General features: G+C 31.5%; 3 protein-coding genes across 9 annotated transcripts; 1 reads left to right on the forward strand and 2 right to left on the reverse strand.

Moving 5' to 3' along the window:
• Positions 1-573: 573 nt before the first annotated feature.
• Positions 574-9,792, reverse strand: LOC120136682 (SURP and G-patch domain-containing protein 1-like protein). Of its 5 annotated transcripts, none has more exons than XM_039152642.1 (9): positions 8,901-9,341; positions 8,270-8,396; positions 8,051-8,157; positions 7,643-7,765; positions 7,025-7,159; positions 6,738-6,920; positions 6,411-6,589; positions 6,241-6,293; positions 574-584 (listed from the first exon to the last, which is right to left on the reverse strand). In XM_039152642.1, the coding sequence occupies exons 1-8, from the start codon at positions 9,283-9,285 to the stop codon at positions 6,267-6,269; spliced, it is 1,266 nt and encodes a 421-aa protein (XP_039008573.1). In that variant the 5' UTR covers positions 9,286-9,341; the 3' UTR covers positions 574-584; positions 6,241-6,266. The 5 variants fall into 5 exon arrangements, with proteins under 5 accessions (XP_039008573.1, XP_039008572.1, XP_039008571.1 ...); XM_039152641.1 differs by lacking the exon at positions 574-584 and adding an exon at positions 6,165-6,215 and having other exon boundaries at positions 6,246-6,293; XM_039152640.1 differs by lacking the exon at positions 574-584 and adding an exon at positions 9,764-9,792 and having other exon boundaries at positions 6,192-6,293; positions 8,901-9,337.
• On the reverse strand, positions 9,529-19,792 carry LOC120136684 (zinc finger A20 and AN1 domain-containing stress-associated protein 5-like). Of its 2 annotated transcripts, none has more exons than XM_039152648.1 (2): positions 19,202-19,792; positions 9,529-9,755 (listed from the first exon to the last, which is right to left on the reverse strand). In XM_039152648.1, exon 1 carries the CDS (start codon positions 19,667-19,669, stop codon positions 19,205-19,207), a length of 465 nt encoding a protein of 154 aa, XP_039008579.1. In that variant the 5' UTR covers positions 19,670-19,792; the 3' UTR covers positions 9,529-9,755; positions 19,202-19,204. The 2 variants fall into 2 exon arrangements, with proteins under 2 accessions (XP_039008579.1, XP_039008578.1); XM_039152647.1 differs by lacking the exon at positions 9,529-9,755 and adding an exon at positions 18,981-19,164 and having other exon boundaries at positions 19,211-19,792.
• On the forward strand, positions 12,269-15,400 carry LOC120136686 (sm-like protein LSM7). Of its 2 annotated transcripts, XM_039152649.1 has the most exons (6): positions 12,269-12,310; positions 12,485-12,563; positions 12,684-12,765; positions 13,437-13,508; positions 14,637-14,689; positions 15,028-15,400. In XM_039152649.1, the coding sequence occupies exons 2-6, from the start codon at positions 12,561-12,563 to the stop codon at positions 15,115-15,117; spliced, it is 300 nt and encodes a 99-aa protein (XP_039008580.1). In that variant the 5' UTR covers positions 12,269-12,310; positions 12,485-12,560; the 3' UTR covers positions 15,118-15,400. The 2 variants fall into 2 exon arrangements, with proteins under 2 accessions (XP_039008580.1, XP_039008581.1); XM_039152650.1 differs by lacking the exon at positions 12,269-12,310 and having other exon boundaries at positions 12,467-12,563.
• Positions 19,793-21,798: the final 2,006 nt, after the last annotated feature.

The following is a 21,798-nucleotide window of genomic DNA, read 5'->3' on the forward strand; positions in this document are numbered from 1 at the left end:
TGAGAGAGAATAAAGTTCATTGAGGAATTGTGTATTTTGCCCAATAAATTAATAATAAATATAATTTAGAAATGCACTTTTTAATATGATCCGATTAGATAGAGTCAGATTTTTTTACTAAGATTATTGAAGTCGAATTAAGTCAGGAACAAATTTAGATAAAATTATCTTATCTCGATATAGTTATTAAAACATATTTTTATTATAATTTCATAATTTTCTATATAATATATCTAAGTTTATAAAATTGGATCGGGTCAAATTTTTGGTTACATTTTTATGGGTTTGGTCCAAGTCTAATGCATTATTTACTTTGAATTAAATTATTCATCTAGTCTAATATATATTATACAATTTTATTAAAACTCGACTCGAATTCAACTATTACTTTTGTTCCATGCCTCTACACCATGTAAATAGTTGACTTTACTACAAATGTCAACGATTTTTTATAACTCATTTATTATTTGGGTAAATTACAAATCTCCTAAAAAATAGTTGACTTTACTACAAACGTAGTCAACGATTTTTTATAACTCGTTTATTATTTGGGTAAATTACAAATTTCGTCATCGAACTTTACTCTCTCTCTTATTTTGCTCGTTGAACTTTTTAAATTTCTTCACTGAACTTAATACATTGGGGTTTTTTTCATTGAACTTTAATCTCTCCCCTTCCCCCCTCTCTATGCCCCCTATTTTGGTCACTCTACTGTTAATAGTTAACGGCATTAAAAATGATGTCGTTTTAAAAAAAAATGAGATTTTCACCAAAACAATGTCGGTTTGCATCTATATAATAGTCCATTTTAACACCGTTAACTATTTAACAATCGAGTGATTAAAAAAACCCAATATATTAAATTAGGTGAGGAAATTGAAAAGATTTAAAATATAGTGAGTGAAATAGGAGAGAGGGTAAAGTCTAGTTGTCAAATTTGTAATTTACCCTTATTATTTAAAAAAGTCAACCATGTGTACCCATTCATCTAAAGCAGCACATGTCTGTATGTGAGTCACATTCATATTATACATAGAATAAAGTAATTAGGATTTAGTCCATGAAAATATTAGTATTTATTTTTGAAGGACTAAGAAAATTATATATTAAAAAGGAAGGGTCTACACTGATCTGATCCCTTGACCATTAGGAAACGTCAAAACCATGAGAATTTCCTTTGTTTTCTCATCAAGTGGTTTTTTATAGCAAAAACCATTAGAGTTTCCATTGTTTTAACCTTCAAGCGGTATTCATATGTTATATATATAGGGTAAAGTGCACTAAAGGTCCCTAAACTTTCAAAAGATACTAAATGATCGTTATATTTATCGAATTATTATAAAAGGGTCAATTCAATGTTGTGAAATTATCATTAAATTTATCAAACTAAAATAAAATGATCATTAAATTCATCAACTTTGTGATCATAAAAACAGTGCAGTGACCATTTTGTAATAATTCGAAAATTTTAATTAATACTTTTATTTTTTTAAAGTTTAGTGACCAAAAAATTTATTTAAGCATAGTTTAGGGACCTTTCATGTACTTTACCCATATATATATATATATGTGTGTGTGTGTATTTATACAGGGACTAAAATTATCAAATAGGGTATATAGACTAAATCTATAACTTACGTATACTACAAGTACTAAAAGAATAATTTGACCATATATATACCATTTGTAGTTTCTCTCTTAAATTGATTAGGTCAGGCTGCAGGCGGGCTGCCTAGTGTGTATTGATTGACACAAAGCATTTATTTTGAGACCAATTAGAAATGGCAATGTTACTATATGGTCAAATTATTCTTTTAGTCCTTATATTATATGGTCAATTTATTTTGACCATATATACCATTTGTTTCTCTGTCCAAAACATTTTGTCCTTGTATTGCCTATTCATTTTGAATAGAAATGTTACGAATTATGAAAAATAATGATAAATAATCAATCGTAAATCAAAAGAAAAAAAATGCAAATGAACACGTAGATTTACGTAAAAAAATTTGGAAGGTTTGATCAAAATTACAAATTTTTGGAAGGTTTGATCAATAATCAATCGTAAATCAATCAGCAATGTATCTTGGAAGTATTGTTCAGAGGACCCCAATCAAAAATTTTGGAGGTTTGATCAAAAGTTTAAAAAAATTGAGGGATTTAATGAGAACTTTTTAGAAATGTGAGGGTCTAAATAAAATTTTAAAAATTTTGAGAGGCTGAATGAAAATTTTCCATGACTTTAAGAGGGCTTAAGTAAAAATATTCAATTTTTAGGACATCAATATAATTTCTTAAATTTTGTTGAAGACATTAACATTTTCAAAAAAATAATATTTTAGGGGTAAATTACAAATTTCCCAAAATTATGGGGTGCCAAAGTTTCTCCTTTTCCTTGTTACCATCCACCCCTAGCGATAATATTACAAGGAGATATGAAAAGCACACAAATCACCTTAGAAAGTACATGTATAAAATGCATAATTTCAAAAATATCTATAATATTCGATTAGATAGTCATTTTGATCCATATTTTTTAGAGTACTTTCCAACATTTCATTTTAAGATAAAAAGGCCCCTAAAGTTTGACTAAATAGTCACTTTATCCCTTGTCTTTTTTGGAATATTTTGACGCCCAACATTTCATTTTACAATAATGTCCATATTTTTTAGTGTTGCCCATTTATTGGCAACGATTTTCATCTACGTAGTGGTCTTTTTATTATAAAATAAAATGTTAGGGGACCAAAATGCTCAAAAAGAAAAAAAGAATAGATGTCAATGTGACAATTTAATCAAACATTAGGAGTATCTTTTTTAACATTATGCCTATATAAACAGAGATGGACCGAGGCGGAGGGAGGGATTTGTCTCCTGAAAATTTAAAATTATCATATATTATAGATTTCTTTTATATGTATTTTCTATTGAAAATTTGTATCCGCCCCCTGAAATTTTACAAATTTGTCCATTTCTAAAATTTTAAAAATATGCCCCTTAACATAAAATCTTGTATCCGACGCAGTATATAGATATACAAACATAAAATCCTAAACAATAAACATGTATACAGGGACATATCTATGTTGGGGCCAAAGAGGCCCACGACCCTTGTAAAAAATTTATAGATTCGATAAATTTTAGTCTAATACTATCTCAATTCATGTAAAAATAAGTATTCAAAGTAAAAAAATAAAAGAATTTATTGAATATTTAATTAAGAAGGGTTGAGATAAAGAATATAATATCATGTTCTCAATTTTTTCGATTTGATAATAATTTAAGTCACTGTAAGTTTAAATATTAAAGAAACTAGGCATTATCATGTGAATTTTGAATTTAAATATATAATAAATTATTGTATTTTACTTGAAAATTTTAATATTATGATATATGTCAATATTTAATATTAACTATGTCTCTGCAAGTTAGTGCACTTAAATATTATATTATATTATCCTCAAGTGGACCATATATTATATTATATTATATTATATTATATTATATTATATTATATTATATTATATTATATTTATTATATTATATTATATTTATTATATTAATTATATTATATTATATTATATTATTATATTATATATATTATATTATTTATTATATTATATTATATTATATTATATTATATTATATGGTATGCCAATACTAACAAAACCATGGTTTTGATAATAAAATAAACATGCAATGAATCCATATGAGCTTTGTTTATGATTAAGACTAATTAATTAAGGTTTTACCCCACAAATACCAACACATATGGATTTAGGTGGGGCGCGTGAGAGCAGTCACCCCACATTTTTTTAAATTACCATTTATTTTATATATTTTTTTATGTATTTTCTATTAAAAATTTATTTTCTTCCCCTAGAATTTTATAAGTTCAAATTCGCCCATAAAATTTTATAAGTTTAAGTTCACCCTAACGTAAACCCTAAATCCTAAAGCATGATATTTTGAAATTTGAAGCCACCTTGGATGACTTATTGACTTTGGAACATCTTTAAAGTGCAAAACTTGATAATGACCCCACTTTAGATTAATCATTATAGGTTATAGGTTAAAGTAAGGGGTAAGAAATTTAATATATCTTGAATAAAATTTTATTTTTATTTTAAAAAAATATTTTTTTTATAATTTTCCAACATTAGTTGATAATATTTCTAAGTCTTTTCTATAAATATTTCTTGAAAAAGTTAAACTAATTTAAATAAGTAAAAATTATTAATAATTAAATATGGAATAATTTTTTTATATTTTAAAATTAATATAATTCAATAAATATAATTTTTAAATTTTAAATCATAAATCATCTAAACATTATAATTTCATTTAGTTTTGGGTTAATCAATATTTTTATTGCTCGGTCCTCACTGGTGGCGGCCGTTTTAAATTAACTACTGGACTGGTCCCAAAATAGTAGGGTTATTAATTTAAGGGTAAACTACATTAGATACCACTGAACTTTAGGTGGTGTATCGTTTATACCACTAAACTTTTAATTTTGGCAATTATAGCACTAAACTTTGATTTTCATTTCAATTATACCACTGAACCCGTTAAATCATTAACGAAACGATGACGTGACTAACGACTTTCGACGTAGAAACCTCACCAAAAGGACGTCATTTTGACACGTCTGTTAACATTTAACGTGCCAGTGGTATAATTGAAATGAAAATCAAATTTTAGTGTTATAATTAACAAAATTGAACGTTAAGTGATCTAAACGATACATTACCTAAAGTTCGGTGGTATCCGATATAGTTTAACCTTTATTTAATTATATTGGGGGTGCATTATAAACATGTGGTTCGTTAATGTTTGATTAATTAAATGACTTTAAAAATAGATTATTGAATTCAAGTGGCCACCATAGGTGAGTGATGGGTGCATGGATGGAGTCGAAATTATGGAGATGAATGAATAATATTCTGTTGTGTCAACATCACTTTTTTTTTAGTATCTTTTAATATTCAATTTAGATTTAATTAATAAATTAAATCGATAAATTAAATTGATAATTATATTTAAAATTAAAAGCGATCGCAACAACACGAATGATTGAATGTTCATTGTCAAATGGTTGAAAGTATTAGAATAAATAATATTTTGTAATCACTTCAGCTTAATAAAAAAATGCTTAAATATAAAATTAATACACAAATTATATTATTTTCCATGAATAGGTGTCAAAAGTATTTTTGAATCATCTCAGTGCCTAACGTTATTATCATTTTAGGCGTTCGGACCGTTAATGGCGTTAATTTTTTTACTGACACGTGTCATGCTCTAGTAAATTTTAAAATTTTATTTAGAAAAAACATAAAAATATATATATATATTTTTAAAGAAAAGCCCAAAATTATCAAAAATATTAAGAAAAGCCCAAAATTATCAAAAATATTATAAAAACCTCCCAAAACTTTAAAAACCCTAAATCTAGTCCCACTAACCATGCCCACCATTGCTCGCTGTCGTCATTGTCGTCGATTGGTCTTCTACCTGATCGCGCCTCCACTAAAGACATGTTCCCCAACAAACAATCACTATAAAAGCGATGAAATCAACATCAAAATCACCCCGACGAATGCGACAAAGGACTACCATCAGGAAGACCACGTTGACTTCACAATAAGGACGACACCAAACGACTACGGAGATGAAAAAAGAGATGTTGATGGAGGTGGTTTTGGTCAGAAAAGATGGTAGAGTTAAGTTTAAAGTTAGAATTTAGGGTTTTGTCCTTCGACCAACTTTTTTCGTTGTTTAACCATTACAATGTTGTCGTGACAATTTACGATGTTGTGACAATCCACGACATTAACGTGACGATTTATCTGTCACGTTTGAGTAATCAATTTAGCTCATCTGTCATATTATCCGTCACGTATCAACCACCATATACTGACATGTCAATATCATAGACTGCCACATTAACACTGTAACGGTCAATGATGAAAAACATTAGTCAATAACTAGACTTATTTTTTGAGTTGAAGGGCCGCAGTTATTATTGAATCGCCAACTGATTTTTCTCTTTCGAAAAAAAAAACAGAAACAAAAACTTGTCATTGAACACTGAATAAACGAAATGAAGTTGGATCGAATCCCGAATGGAAAAGAAACCCGAGTCATAAAAGGAAAACAAATATCTACAATACATATGATAATGCCATAACCACGTTCAAACTTACTTTGTTATTCCTCCACCCCCACAGCCTACACAAGTTGATATCTTTCCACAACTGTGTTCAATAGTATGCTTTTCGAGGATTGTTCTGCAAATAAAAATAAACACACGCACAACAACATGTTATTAGATCGATCCAAGGCCAAAATATCACCATCTACTTATGAATCACACCATTGTCCGTAAAGGAAAAGATAAAAGTTACCAGGGGATTGGGTCTGTATCGATAGCCGAGCATCATTCGCTTCTTGTATTGCTCGTATATGTCGTCATCTGGGGTCACTTCTCCAGGATTATGAGCGCCGACCCCCAAATTGTTCATCTTTACATCCCCAGCCATGATCGGATCTGAAATACCTTTCCTAGAACTCCCTAAACCATCACCTGTAAGCCATGAAGCCAAGATATTAAACTTCTCCCTTCAGAGGAAAAAATGACGCACCTTTATATGATAGAAATCGAGCATGTTTCGCTGATCTTTGCCATGCCAGACATAAGCAAGCATACATATTAAAGAGAGAAGATAAATCACCTTCTTTCCAGCCCATTTTCGACAAGAGTTTATGCCCAACATTATCAGATTGGATCTTTGCCTTCTGTGCAGTCTCCTTTGAAGCTTTTTGTGCAGCGGCATCATTGCAGGCAGCCAAGAACTTCTCAAGCTCTTCCTGTGGGATATAATCGCCCATGTGATGACCTTTCTTCGCAGGAGCTGCTAAACCAACAGAAAGAGAGAAATGAGTTTTAGAAGGAAAAGAAAACACAGTGTGTCCATGTGAACACTCGCACACACACAATTCAATCAGGATAAAGATTCACCTTGAAGGGAAGGAGGTGGTGGCATCTCATCTTTGGACTGCTTAGGCATTCTCATCTTCTCTTCCTGAGCAGCTTTCTTCATGTAAAATTCCATCATTGCAATAGGATCCGCACCTGACGGTGCACTGGATGAGCCTGCACCATAGAAAAGCGTGTATAAAACATCAGGCAAACAAAATTGTCTATTACTAATGTCTGTTCGTGTCATATATAAAACTGCAAGTTGATAATACTCCATGGCTGTTTATATCAAATTCCACTCTAGAAGGATGATTTAACAGGAAAACATGATGTATATCATTAACCAACAATCATAGGTGTAGACTGGCCAAAAAATAAAAGAACAGTTCCTAATTTTTTTTTATAAAATAGAACAGTTCCTAATAAAACCTAATAACAGAACAATAACACTTTCAGATTATTTTGATAAAAAACCATGAACAACCTTTAAGCAGACAGATGTCACATTGAGTAGACATTTGAAGAATATGATGGAGAAATAAAGGAATGATAATTTTTATTCCAAGAACTTGATAAACCTAGTCATTTCAAGCCAAAGAAAGCCAAAACTCATTGATACAATAAAAAACTGAAAGCAAATATCTCATGCATCATCACCTGCTCTTCCCACTGAAGATCTAGGCTCATCACTATCATACAAAGCAGAGGCAGGTGTTTGATAACTTGATTGGTGTGGGACAGCCCTAATAGTGCTGCTTGTGGACTTGGAAGCTGAAATGCCTGTACCACATAAAGCATTAATCATGTCATTACAGAAGAACAAGACATACCACCTTCAAATATTCAACAATCTTAAATTTATTAAGATTAAAGCCTAATAATACATGACTGGTAACTTCAATTTTTATTGTCTGGTGTAGCACAGAAAATTGAGTAGCAAGAAATAAATAATAGTAAAAGTAACTTTTAAATCAGACAAAACTGCCACACAAAGTTTGCAGTTAGAGAATACTGATCCAAAGAGTTCCTAGCTGAGAGAATGGTCAAGGGGGAAAAGTTACTAACCACTTTGAGGGGTTTGTTGTTCCTTGTCCTCTGAGAGAGCCTTTTCCTCTTCAGCAAGCCGGTATGCATAGTATTTGTAATCGGAACAACTCTCATCAAAAAGGAATCTGAACACAGTAACATATCAGATACACAAAACATGGAAACCCAAAAGGAAAAAGAATGCACTCATGGGCACAAGCATATTGAACAGAAAAGATTGATGCAAAATGAACAAACTTGAAAGGTGAGTCTCCAGGGTTTTTTTGACGAGTAATATGTTCGAACTGCCTTCCATGTTTCGCAACAAAACTAGCTAGTTTGTCGGCAACTTTCTTCACAGTGAGATCGCTTGGGGATGGTGGTGCTGCATATCACTTATAAAACTGATTAATACCAAGTGTATCAAGAAGAGAATGCAAACTACTCTTGTAGCAGGCGTGCCACATATTCCAAATCTTTCATTGAACATCTCTTTCCACCAATGTTGATTGGTAATTAAGATCAAAGAATGTTTTGCCCTCTTCATCAACCACTTTAGGATCAAAGAAGATGGCCAGATGACTTCATAAATCACAGCAGTTTATGAAGAGGACTATTTAACCTAGACACCCATTAATTGTTTATTTACGGAAAGAGAAAAAGAATAATTTTTATCTAGACCTCTATTTAAGTCGGTGAGCACAGAGAACACAAGCAAAATAAAAGGTAATCCAAACATTCATAAGCCCATTCTTTTTTTGATAGGATTCATAAGCCCATTCTAGTTGGAAATTTATCTGTCATGCAACCTATGCATGTAAAATCCTTGAGTATCAACACTCCAACAGTCACCAACAGCAACACAACAATAAAAAAAAACAGTAAATACCAACATCCACTCGTTTTGAAGCTTGTTCAGAGGAATCAGATCGAGCCAATTTTTGCTTTTTAATTGGTTTATCATCTACCAACTTTCCTGCATCCCGGTCATCTGCATCCAACTTAACAGGAGGTGCCACAAGCTTCGATTTCTGTTTCAAGCTGAAGGCAAGTTTGCCTCCCGACGGAGTTTGGGCAGTCTTCCGTTCAGGGTCTACTTTATTAAAAGCAATAGAAGGCTTGACAGCTGAAGACCCTCTTACAACAGTGGGTGGTTTAGATTCCTCTAATGCTGAGGGCTTGTCTTTGTCATCCTTCTGTTGTTGAAGCTGTTTAAACCTCTCCATGAAGGAACCATCATTAACAAAAAGGCTAGATGGCACTCCTTTCTCCATTGGCAAATAGAATCCAAAAAACACTTAAAACGCTATTGACAGGAAGAAGTCACTGCTGGACAAGGAAAAGCTTCCAACATATTTAGATGTTGCAGTGAGTCTTAAGGTACGACCATTATAACAACACAAAATTAGAACGAAAAATTTGCATAACGGACAAAAAATCGAAACAGCATCAAAATAGGACCGGCTACAACCATCAGTTGATCAATCAGATTCTCCAGAAACATAATTTGCGTTTTTTTTTCCAAAAAAGGAAATGTAACCCTAAATTGATAAAACCGACCTAATTCCATAACAAATAACAACACGATAGATTCGGATCTATGAAGAACGGGAAGCATCAAATCCGATCGAAACGTAAATCCGAAGGCTGCCGGATTTTGAACAACAGAAACGTAAAACAATGAGGAAAGGGACAATACCGGCGGCGGAACCGCCGTGAAAGGAAGAGGCAAAGAAGAAACGGATGACTTACCTGAAGAGGACAAGATACTGTAGCTTTCGAGGTTCGATCCAGGTTTTCAAATCGGAAAATGAGAGAGAGATCATGGCTTCAACTCGGTTAGGTTCGGAAATCACCACAAAAAATAATATATACAAATAATGCAAATATTAATTATTATTTGGATATGATTATAAAGTAATTTAATATACTAAACAATTAGTTATTATATTCATCCAACTAATTTTTGTATCTATAACACGAACCAAATCACCTCGATAGTAAATAAATTGTTATAATTCTTTAAGGTATCGGGTTTGAACATCGGGAATGCCAAATGACTAAGAATTATATTTGAACAGATATTGTATTGTATTTAATATTTACTCTAGATTAATAAAAAAAATAGTTGTGTTTATAATGTATATATGATTTAATTGCATAATATGTCCCTAAACTACGACTCTCATTTTATTTTAGTCCTTAAATTTTTTAATATTCTAATTTTATCCTCAAATTATGATCCTCATTCTAAATTAGTCTTTAAACTTTTGATATGACCCTCATTCTAATTTAGTTCCCTATTTTTTAAACCATCTCTAAATTCATCCAAATATGTAATTAGTTTTAACTATAATTTAACCTAAACTTTATTCTTTTCAAACATATAATAATATAGCTTGGTCTAACGATTCTATTAACATGGGATGTGATTAGTATATACATGTAATTTGGGATAAAATTGAAATGTTGAAAAAGTTTAGGAACCAATCTAGATTGAATAATATAGTTTGGGGATGAAACTATTTTTTTAAAAAGTTTGATGACAAATTTAGAATGAATAGTCATGGTTTAAGGATTAAATTGAAATATTTAAAAGTACAGTGATCAATTTAGAGAGAGAATCATAACTTGAGGGATTACGATGCAATTAACTCATGTATATATTACGAGTTTGATTGAGTTCTTGACACTGATTAATCGAATATTAATTTAATTAAAAATGAAATTACAATGAAGCGGTGGGACTGCATCAATTCTTTAAATTTAATTTATATATATAATTTAAATATTTATATAATAATTAAGAAATTGCCCCCCGACTTAAAAAAAATTATACTTTGCCTCCTCAAGTTGAAATCCTGGCTTCGTCCTTATCAATATACTATTGCATTCTCTCATTTAAAATAGAAAACCTAATTCGAAAAATAATATAATTATTTATTATTTATATATATATATTAGGTAATTATAATACTATTTCTTATTTATAATTTTGAGTTAGTGAATGTTGAACCATGTGGGTTGTTAGCGAACCCATTGGGTTTGGTTAGATTTAGTTGTGTTTCATATATTGGTTTTTTTCCAACTAGGCCACGCTGGTGAAAAAAATTGGCACATTAGGCCATTTTCAAAATTATTTTGAGATCTACGGTAAATATTACTGTGTAGGGTAAACTCATCACGTCCCCATGACGAGTTTGCCCAAATAATATTTCTTATTTAAATTTGTCACGTCGAAGTGGCGAGTTCCAATAAAATATATATTTTTATTAGATTTTGTGACGTCGGAGTGACAAGTTTCAATAAAAAAATATTTTTTATTTAAACTCGTCATGTCCACGTGAGGAGTTCCAAGTCACTGTAACAAATGTCGTAATTTCTAAAATAAAAACATTTTATGTCATATTGGACTAAATAATTAGCCCGCCTACGACATTGGACTAATTTTGCTTCATATATTAGTTAGTTGGGAATTTGTTATACCAATGGTCATGTATAAGTGTATTTTAATTCATCTGGATAATATACTTTAATATTATGTTTTCTCTAAAAATAAAGATATATTCTAAAACCTAATTTAAAATAAAATACATTTTTTTATAAAAAAGTTTTTAAAAATTATTATTCGATGTTTGAATGACCTTGTATAAATCATTTTATGATGTTTGATACTATATTCAAAAATTATTTATTATAAATATTAAATATAATAAATAATATTATTTATTATAAAATATTTATTATTATTATTTTTAAGACATTAAAATAATTTAACTAATATTATTTATGATAAAAAATTACTAACTTATTAACAGCCATTGTAAATTAGTTATTTGGATTCAACACCTCTGTTGACATTAAATATTTGGGTTTTAGGGATCGAGGGTGAAAAGCATAACAATCCCATATTATTTTTAAGACATTAAAATAATTTAACTAATATAACTTGACCGGATGATTTTATTAACATGGAATGTGATTAGTATATACATATGATTTAGGATGAAATTGAAATGTTGAAAATGTTTGAGAACTGATTTAGAATGAAGGATGTAGTTTGGGGTTGGAATTAAAATGTTCAAAAGTTTGAGGACTAATTAGAATGATAGTCATAGTTTAAGGATTAAATTGGAACATTCAGAAGAATAGGGACCAATTTAAAATGAGAAACATAGTTTGAGGATGTACAATTTAATAAAAACTACCTCTGAAATTATAAATTTAAACATTCACAGACTCCGCTGCTAAACAGAAGCTTGCTTTCAAGTTCCCTATAGATCAGGAAATCAAATTAAGGTAATTTTCGAAACCCTAAGCTTAACTTCTAACATTGATTTATACTTTGATTAGCGAGAGAGATTTTGAGTCATCTGCTCTCGGCATCACTCTTCTATAACTGATTTGCGGCCGCGATCCGTTGCTTCCGCCGCTAGTTGAAACTACTTCAATTTGCCTCTTTTTTGTTTACAGTTTGCCGCTTCTATAAGGAGCTGCGTTTGCAAGGGCAAAGAAATCTTAACACACGGGTGCCCAAACTACCTACAATATGGTAACTTCCTCTCTCTCCTAGAATTGCCGGTTTACCTTCTTTTTATTAATTTACTTATTGTTACTGTATTTTTTTTAATATTGAAAACAATAACTTGGAATGGATGATTATGTTGTTCAGTCGGGCAGGAAAGAAACAGTATTGGATTTGGCTAAGTTTGTAGACAAAGGTGTTCAGGTCAAACTCACCGGTGGTAGACAAGGTCTGTTGCTAAGCTTTCGGTTTCTCTTTTTCATCATGAAGGGCTGATTTGGTAATCGAGAATCGAATGTTATGTTGGATTTAGATTATGAGAGATGCTAAAGAATTGCCAAATATAAATAATTTGACTGAGAGTCTAAAATACAATCGGTTAATATAACCTTTAAAAAAGGTTGCGATCAATTGTAACAGAAAAACTTACCAATTGTGATATTGCATAACTTTGTAGAGTAATTTAGGTTTAAACTGAAAATTTTACGTTCTCCAATCAATATCATGTAAATTGCATAACTATTCTGGTTGCAACCTAAAGAGTTACCGCCAAGAAATGCACCCAACATTTTAGGTTAAAACCCACTTGAATGTAATATTCTCAGCTGTAACCAAAATTATTATCAATTGTGCAACTTTTTAGAGTAGATAGGGTAACATTTTAGTTTAAAGCTCGCCGCAAATTAGCCTTAGGCTTCTCTTCCGTACGGTAGTTCACCGTAATTTTACATCATGGATCTAGTGTTATCTTATCAAGTTATAGTACCAACCGGGCTCTAATGCCAAGTACTGCAACATGTCATATGCCCTAGATGCATGGAGGTATTTTTCTTTTTCATATGATTTGTTTGATTGAGTTTATGTATAAACTATTTCATGAGCCTTTTTTTACTGTTTCAGTCACAGGGACCCTAAAAGGATATGACCAGCTACTAAATCTTGTCCTGGACGAAGCTGTAGAGTTTCTTCGAGGTAATTGCCTATGGTGAATTGTAAATATGCTTATTGGTGTGGTATGATACATCTTGCTAGGTTTCGATCTATATTCTTTGATGAATGGTGGAGTGTGGACACCTTGTTTTTTGAAGTTCACTGATCTGTGTCAAGTAGAAGGTGTAACTATATTTACCTATATAACAGTTTTTAGTTTCATGGTATGTCGCCCTTAATGTTCATTTTTCTTGATATACCCATGTTAACTCTCCAAGTGGGCACCAAATACATGGTAAAAGAAAATTTGATCATACTTGTATTGGACACATACCCTAGTCCCTTATCTTTAAAGTCTCACCCTAGTCCCTTATCTTTAAAGTCTCACCCTAGTCATAGTATAGGTTCAATGCTAGTATTTCACTTGTTTTCCTCGCATGAATTATTTGGCACCTTCTCTTTTGCTCCACCTCTTCTTATGATTCTTCTATGTATTGTCTGTCTACAGTCAATTCTCTCATACTACAAAGAAGTGTATGCTTCATTTTCTGCCCAGTATAAATGAAAAAAATAGTAGGATATGATGCTGATTTAGTTTGCCCTCTTAAATTGAAAATTGCAATTTGCAATGTGATTGTCGCCTGCTACCCTTTAATTAGCTTCAAAAGCACCCGGGAAACAGAGCATGGAAGTCTGTTCCATAAGTTTCATACATTGCTTATGTTGCTTCATAGAGGCGAAGATAAGGATGTTTAGAGAGTTTTTCCATTACACATGCTTGCTGCAAGATGAGCAATTAGTACCTGGTCGTTCAGATAAATTCTTGTGGTAGTTGCTACATTATGCCAAATCCATTATAAACATAGTGTATGCTTGCTGCATGCCGAGCAACATGGAATCTGGATAATCTGTTCACATGATTGAACTTATGGGAAACTTTTTATAGCAAATTTTTGCGTTAGTATTTAGTCAATTGTTATTCTCAGTAGGCCGAAACTTGCTGTTCTCTAGTTCTATTTGTCCTGTAAGCAATTAAGAATGTGGACAGTTGCAAACTGAAACTTTCTTCTGGGAGAGTTTGGTATCTTCTTTACTTTCTTTCTGAAATTGTTTCATATATCTGATGGAAACAAAAAATTGAATTGCTCTGCTATTATGGATTCTCTGCAGACCAGGATGATCCATTGAAGACTACTGATCAGACTAGGCGTCTTGGCTTGATAGTATGTTCTTTCTTCCCTTCCCTTTTGTACCCTTTACTGTTTTTTGTTCATTTTATGGTGCCATTTTGAGAAGTAATCCAAATTTTCACCAGCAATGCATGTATTTTCTCTGCTGGATTCGTATGGATTTTATAACCTGAACCAATGACCTGAGAATATTTTGGCTGTTTACATTTCTAAACCATATTCTTGGGGAATCCAGTGGAGAAATGTTAGTGTCAAGAAGATAAGATTGCCACCCGATATAGGATTTTATAAAATCCGAAGGGTTTATAGGATGTCGATACGAACACGGTATAGCATTTGAAGTTGATCAATATGTCCATATATCGATGCAGGTTTGTAGGGGCACAGCGGTTATGTTGGTCTCACCAACCGATGGCACAGATGAGATTGCCAATCCTTTCATCCAGCCAGATGGAGCCTGATCTGATCCGGCTTCAAATTGAGCGTATGGCATTCCTTTGCTGTTTACTCTCATTTTCAAACATTTTCAAGTCAGACTTCCTGTATGCATGTTTTTATCTCTTGAAAGCTATCTAAACCAAACCTCCAAACCTTTGATATTATTCGAAGTCGAAGCACCATAATCTCTAGTATAGTACTAGGGTGTTTTCGTTCTTTGCATTTAGTTCGATTGACGTCGTTTAAGAGAATCATTGTAGACACCGACGACGAAAAACGTTATAATGAATGTCTGGCTTTTGGCAACTTGTTATGTTGGTTCCTTGGGTGACTTTTATTTGCTATGTTTATATACATTTATAGCAAATTACTCTGCTCTAATGTTGATAACGCCTCCCTAGCTTATATTATCACTCGAGGGCGCGTTTGGTTAGGTTAATATATCAAAATTAGACCCCTAACCTTGGTTTTTAAGGGCGCAAAAAGTCCTTAGAGCCTAGGCACAAGACGCAGGTGCGCACCTTTCGTATGCGGGGCGTAGCATTTGTACTATATGATATAAATCAAACTAATATTTTGACAACACACAAATACTTTGTTGGGCAAACATAACTACACAAACTTGAATTTCTTAGAGAGAATAACAATTATTTTAATATTTAAAACCATTATTTTATTTATTTTTAAATGATATAAATTAATTTTATTATCAATTTAAAATCTTCATATAACTCTAAAGTATTATAAAAATTAACTTTTGTATTTAATAAAATTTATTAAATTAATATTATTAAATTAAATATTTTATTATTTTAAAATTGAATGTATATATTATTATTAAATAAATTAATTAAAAAACATAAAATATTATATAAAAACAAAAAACTTTTTTATAAAAGGATGTAAACAAAGAATGAAACTATGGGCTTGTTATAATAAACAAATATATTGAATTGAGTATAAGGGGCTGTTTGTTTGCCTCTTAATGAAATCATTCAGCGCTGAATGTTGAATCGTTCAACATTCAGCGTTGAATGTTGAATCGTTCAACATTCAGCGCGTTTGTTTCGCACCTCTGAATGATTCAGTGCTGATTGATTCAGTAAAACAGTGTTGAATGATTCAGCACAGAAGTACATTCTGAATCATTCAGAGCTAGTTATCAAACAACATGTTACATTCAGAGCCAAATTATTCAGTCTTTGAATCATTGAGTGCTTAATCATTCTGAAGTAAACAAACAGTCCTTAACTCTCCTTCACTCGTCATCTGAGTCATTTTGAGTTTAGAGAAATTCCGTTAAATTTGAAATTACATTTCACTCCAATCTAAATTTTCAAAATTCAAAATTTAATATATTTTCCATAACATTTAATATATTTAATACTGATCCATAATCTATACATATTACGAGCACTAACCATAAAATTTAATATATTTTTCCAGGCCTACAACATATTTGAATTTTGCCATTGTTTTTTGGGCGACACCTAAGTTAGCTTAGGGAGGACGATTATGCGCGGCACTATTTATTTAATATTAAGGCTCAATTATAAAATAAATGTCTAAAATATACCGCTTTCTTTTAAATAAATGTTTAAACTTTTTTGAATCATCCAGGTGTCTAACGTTATAAATATTATCAATTTAGGTGCTCCGACGGTAACTGCCGCTAAATTTCTCCGTTAAGTGATATGTGTCACGTTATGGTAATTTTAAATTTTGATTTAAAATTAAAAATAATTAAAACTATATTTAAAAAAATACAAATTTCGAAACACTTAAAAAAGTCCTAAAACTTTGAAAACTCTCATTTTAACTCCTAAACCCACACTGTCATTTATCATCGACGAACTTTCACCCGACAATCAATATCCCTATGAAATCGCGATCAATCTATGACCGATCAAAATGTGTACCCTGACAAACCCTACGCTGCAAATCACAATCCCACGCGATCCCAATTGCCAATCAGCGACAAGTATGACGACATATAACTAGGAAGATGACAAGGATTACGTCGACGGTGGTGGCCATGGCCGACAAGGACGATGTTAGCGGGTTAGGATTTGGGGTTTTTATAATTAAGATAAAATAGGGTTTTTAATAAATATAATATTTTTTAATTAAATAAATTTTTCAAAATTAACGAAAAGTGACAAATGTAACTTAAGGGGTATATTTAACGATAGTTACAGTCTGAGCACCTAAACGATAACGTTTATAACGTTAGACACATGAATAATTTAAAAATAAACACTTATTTTATGATTATGCCTAATTTTAAAACACAATGTTACTTTTACCGACGACAAAAGACAATCATCACTATTGTTACTACTCTACTTATAAAATCAAGGGTAAACTAAATTGTCATTAAAATGTAAATTTTTATTTTATGATTATGCCTAATTTTAAAACACAATGTTACTTTTACCGACGACAAAAGACAATCATCACTATTGTTACTACTCTACTTATAAAATCAAGGGTAAACTAAATTGTCATTAAAATGTAAATTTTTATTTTTTTCATTGAAGTTTCAAAAATAATAAATCGATTAATGATATTATCGATTTGTAATAAATCGATTACTCATAATTAATACTCGTTACTGAGATAATAAAACACTAATATAGTACGTTAAACCGATGACTTAACACGTTTTATCACACATTTAACTTCCCGAAGTGTTTGACCAATGTTTTTTCTCTCTACTTCACTTGTCATGCAACCACCACTAGGGGTGTAAACGAGCCGAGTCGAGCTCGAGTATTATTGAGCTCGACTCGACTCAAAAACTTTGAAATGAAGCTCGACTCGACTCGAAAACTCGCGAGCTTAAAATTTTCAAGCTCGACTCGAACTCGAAATCCTAAACTGAAGCTCGTGAGCAGCTCGAAATGAAAAAAAAATATTAAACTTAACTCGATTGAAGCCCAAACTCAAACTCGAACATGAACCTTAAATACAAGAAATCTTACTGTATTTTTTTAAATCAATACATAAATATTAATTTTATTAATAATTTATTTATAAAAAAATAAAATCTTAATATATTATATTTTCAAGCTGTTCACGAGCTTTTCGAGTCGAATATCGAGTAGCTCGTTTCGGCTCGTTAAGAACTCGAGTCGAGCTAGAGCTCGAGTCGAGTTCATTCGATCCGAGTATTTATCGAGCCTTAATCGAATCAATCTCGAATAGCTTGCGATCAATCTCGTCTCATTTACAACCCTAACCACAACCATAAAAAGAGTGTTATAATGTAATCATTGCTCATTAAATATTATTAGACTCTCTCTATTTCTTTTGCTTCGATTATTATTTTTATCTTTACTTACATTTATTTCTACATCAAAATAAAAAATAAATACCAACGAGATTAATTCAAAAGGTAAATAATTTGATATGGTTTAAATAAGATTTCATGTTCGAGTTTTTTTTGTTGTATATAGAAAATCTTCACGGAAAGGTTGACCTATCAAAATCAGATGTACGATCCGAATCGATCTAGATTACTGAAGGTAAAGTTTTGGAATTAGAGGGTGAAAAGAAAAAGAAAAAGAAGGTAAACTATAGCCCATTTGAAATTTAGAATAAAAGAAAAATTAAATTAATCAAATATTATATTTTTAAATTCAATAAAATATATATATATAATTAACAAAAAAATGAACTTATAATTCATCTATTTTAATAAATGTTCAATTAATCTAGGTAAATATGATTATTAAAGTAAATAAATATTAATATTTGTTAAAAATAACTCACAAATACTAAAAATATTTAAAATTTAGAATAATATTTATTTTTCAAGACAAATTTATAATTTTTAAAAGAAGTTACATCTGAAGGCAAATACTAAAACAATCAAAATGTCAGAATCCTAACCCACAATCGATTCTTCAATTCCTTTTTTTCGAGAAAAAGAAAAGAAAGTAAAATGAAAAAAAAAAACAGTTAGATGAGAGAATCATCTTCCCCATCTTCAACAATCTTGACGTGAATCTCTTGATTTGATCTTTTGAAACGATCTTTGAGATCGAGCATCGATCTCAGAAGCTTAGCTGATATTTCCAGGTCGGAAGAAATCGAAGAGAAAACGATTCAGACTTTGATTATCTTCGCCGCTTTTACCACCGGATTCTCCCTCGCGATCGCCTCGCGTCCCGCCGTCTTGTAATCGTAGCTGCAGTCGTGTCGATCTGAATACCGGTGATCGGCGCAGAAGAGCTCGCCGCATCGACACCGGAACCCGGTCAAACCGACTCGCCTCCTGCAGCCAGAACACCGGTTCACGACCTTCTTCTCCGTCCCCGATGTCCGTAAAAACGGCGCCGTTTTCAGCGGTGAAAACTCGGATCGCTTGTTCGACGAACGCGACGGCGCGGATCTCAACGCCTGGGAACCGGATACGGCGACCACAGCGGTCGTTGAGGTGGCGGCGGTGAAGCAATTTTGACACAGGTTGTTGGTGGCCGGATTTCCTGTAACGCCACAATTGTTGACGCAAAGCGGCATGGTTTCGGGCACCTTGAACTCGGCTTCTTCCTTCCCGGCTCTTTGGGCCATTGTTTTTTTACGAAGGAAATCAATAAGCGTAGAGAACAAAAAGGAAGAGAGACGAAGAGGAATTCAGGGGTTTTGCTTTTGGTAGAGAGAAAGGGGGATTGACAAGATTTAAATGCCAATTGATTTGGGACCTCATAGCGTTGCTCTCTTTGTGTGTGTCTATATATATACACACACACCAACTTGTATTTACGAAAGTAACCTTCTCTTTTTTTGCCAAATAAATGTATAAACTTTTTTTTAATCATTCAGTTGTTTAATATTATAAACATTATCAATTTATGTGTTCATGTCATAATTTCTGTTAAGTTTCTCCGATTAATAAAATGTGTCACGTTCTAATAATTTTGATTTTTTAAAATTAAAATATCATTATATTTATAAAAAAAACATAATTTATCTTAAATTACAAAAACTCGAATTCTTAAAAATCTTAAATCCCTAATCTTAACATGCTAGTGTCATCCTTACCGGCCACAACCATCGCTACCAATGTAGTCCTTACCATCTTCCTAGTCATACGTCGTCATACTTGTCGCCGATTGAGGGTCACGATTTGTTGCGCAGGATTCGTCGGGATACAAACGTCGATTGATTGCGATTTCATAGGATCATCGATCGTTTGGTAAAGGTGAGATTGGGTGAAGCTTCGTCAATGGTAAAAGGCAGTGACCGACGTAGATTTAGAGGTTGAAATGAGAGTTTTGCAACTTTTAACAGTGAAGGGACTTAATAAAACATTATTCTATTGTCAAAATTATTCGAGTCAATAGACTCAACAAAACATCATATAGTCAAAATATCATTTAATAATTGATAGATTCAACAAAATAGAGTTCTATAGTCGGGATCATTTGTGTACTTTACCTTTATATGTAATTATATTGCAAAAATATTTTCTGAAATTAATATTCGATAATTATATCAATAATTATTTAAAGAGTTAATTACATCACATATCCTTAAAGTATGACCCCATTCCAAAATCATCCCTAATTTGTTAATGTTTTAAAGTCATCCATAAACTATGACTATCATTTTAAATTGGTCCTCAAAATTTTAATTATTTCAGTTTCATCCCCAAACTATAACCTTCATTCTAAATTGGTCTCCAAACTTTTGAACATTCTAATTCATCCCAAGCTATATTTATATACTAATGAAATCCCTTGTCAATAAAATTGTTAGGCCAAGTTAGACTATTATATGTTTGAAAAAAATGAAATTTAGGTTAAATTATGATTGATAATAATTACATATTTGGATGAAATTGGGATGAAATTTGAATATTCTAAAGTTTAGGGACCAATTTAGAAATCAGGTCATAGTTAAGGATAAAATTAGAATGCTCAAAAGTTTAACGACTAATTAGAATGAGAATCATAGTTTAGGATGAAATTGAAATATTCAAAAGTTCAAGGACCAATTTAAAATTAAGGTTATAATTTGGGGACACATGATGCAATTAACTCTTATTTCAATTAGAATATATTTTTTAATATTTGATTGAACTAAACTCGAATTGGTATAGTAAGGAGTGACGTCATTATTTGTAAATGCGCTTACGCGTCTTTTACTCCGCCGTTCGTCAACAGCACACCATAAAACTAAAATAGTAATAACAATAGCATGAAGGGTAAACTACGTTAATAGTCACTTAAGTTTGAGGGTATTTTTATTTTGATCATTGAAACCGAAAAACTTTTATTGGAGTAACTATAGTTAAGAAAAACATTCATTTCGATAATTGAACCTTAACGACTATTGATGTAACATGCTTAAAAATCTAAATAAATTTGGAAAGCGTCGATCATTCTTTCGCATTCGTTTATGCCATTGTTTCGAGGTTTATTTGATCGGAATAGATCACTGCACTACACGTCTTATTCTTCTTTCTTTTTTCAATTCAAAATCATCGAAAAAGTCTTATAATCTCCTCAAATCATAATCGAAACTAAAGCTAAAACTTCACGATTCATCAATGTCAATTGTTATACCAGCTTGAAGCCAAACAAAATCTTTTCACCTCCGAGATTAACCAGAGATTGTTTCGTTCATCGAACACTTGTCCTTTGTGTTGACAACCAATCTTAAACTTTATGGTTCTTTTAAAACGACAACAAACGACG

Source organism: Hibiscus syriacus, unplaced genomic scaffold (assembly GCF_006381635.1).
Source record: "Hibiscus syriacus cultivar Baekdansim isolate YM2019G1 unplaced genomic scaffold, ASM638163v2 tig00110637_pilon, whole genome shotgun sequence".
Taxonomy (NCBI): Eukaryota; Viridiplantae; Streptophyta; class Magnoliopsida; order Malvales; family Malvaceae; genus Hibiscus; species Hibiscus syriacus.

What these genes read in the sequence shown, in the direction of transcription:
- LOC120136682 (XM_039152642.1), bottom strand. Translation starts at nt 9,285, where the DNA reads ATGGAGAAAGGAGTGCCATCTAGCCTTTTTGTTAATGATGGTTCCTTC. An exon ending in CCTGGAGACTCACCTTTCAA is followed by an intron (nt 8,158 to 8,269) that starts GTTTGTTCATTT and finishes TACTGTGTTCAG; the next exon opens with ATTCCTTTTTGATGAGAGTT. An exon ending in GAAAATGGGCTGGAAAGAAG is followed by an intron (nt 6,590 to 6,737) that starts GTGATTTATCTT and finishes CATGGCTTACAG; the next exon opens with GTGATGGTTTAGGGAGTTCT.
- LOC120136686 (XM_039152649.1), top strand. An exon ending in ACTCACCGGTGGTAGACAAG is followed by an intron (nt 12,766 to 13,436) that starts GTCTGTTGCTAA and finishes TTACTGTTTCAG; the next exon opens with TCACAGGGACCCTAAAAGGA. An exon ending in CTAGGCGTCTTGGCTTGATA is followed by an intron (nt 14,690 to 15,027) that starts GTATGTTCTTTC and finishes ATATCGATGCAG; the next exon opens with GTTTGTAGGGGCACAGCGGT.
- LOC120136684 (XM_039152647.1), bottom strand. Translation starts at nt 19,669, where the DNA reads ATGGCCCAAAGAGCCGGGAAGGAAGAAGCCGAGTTCAAGGTGCCCGAA.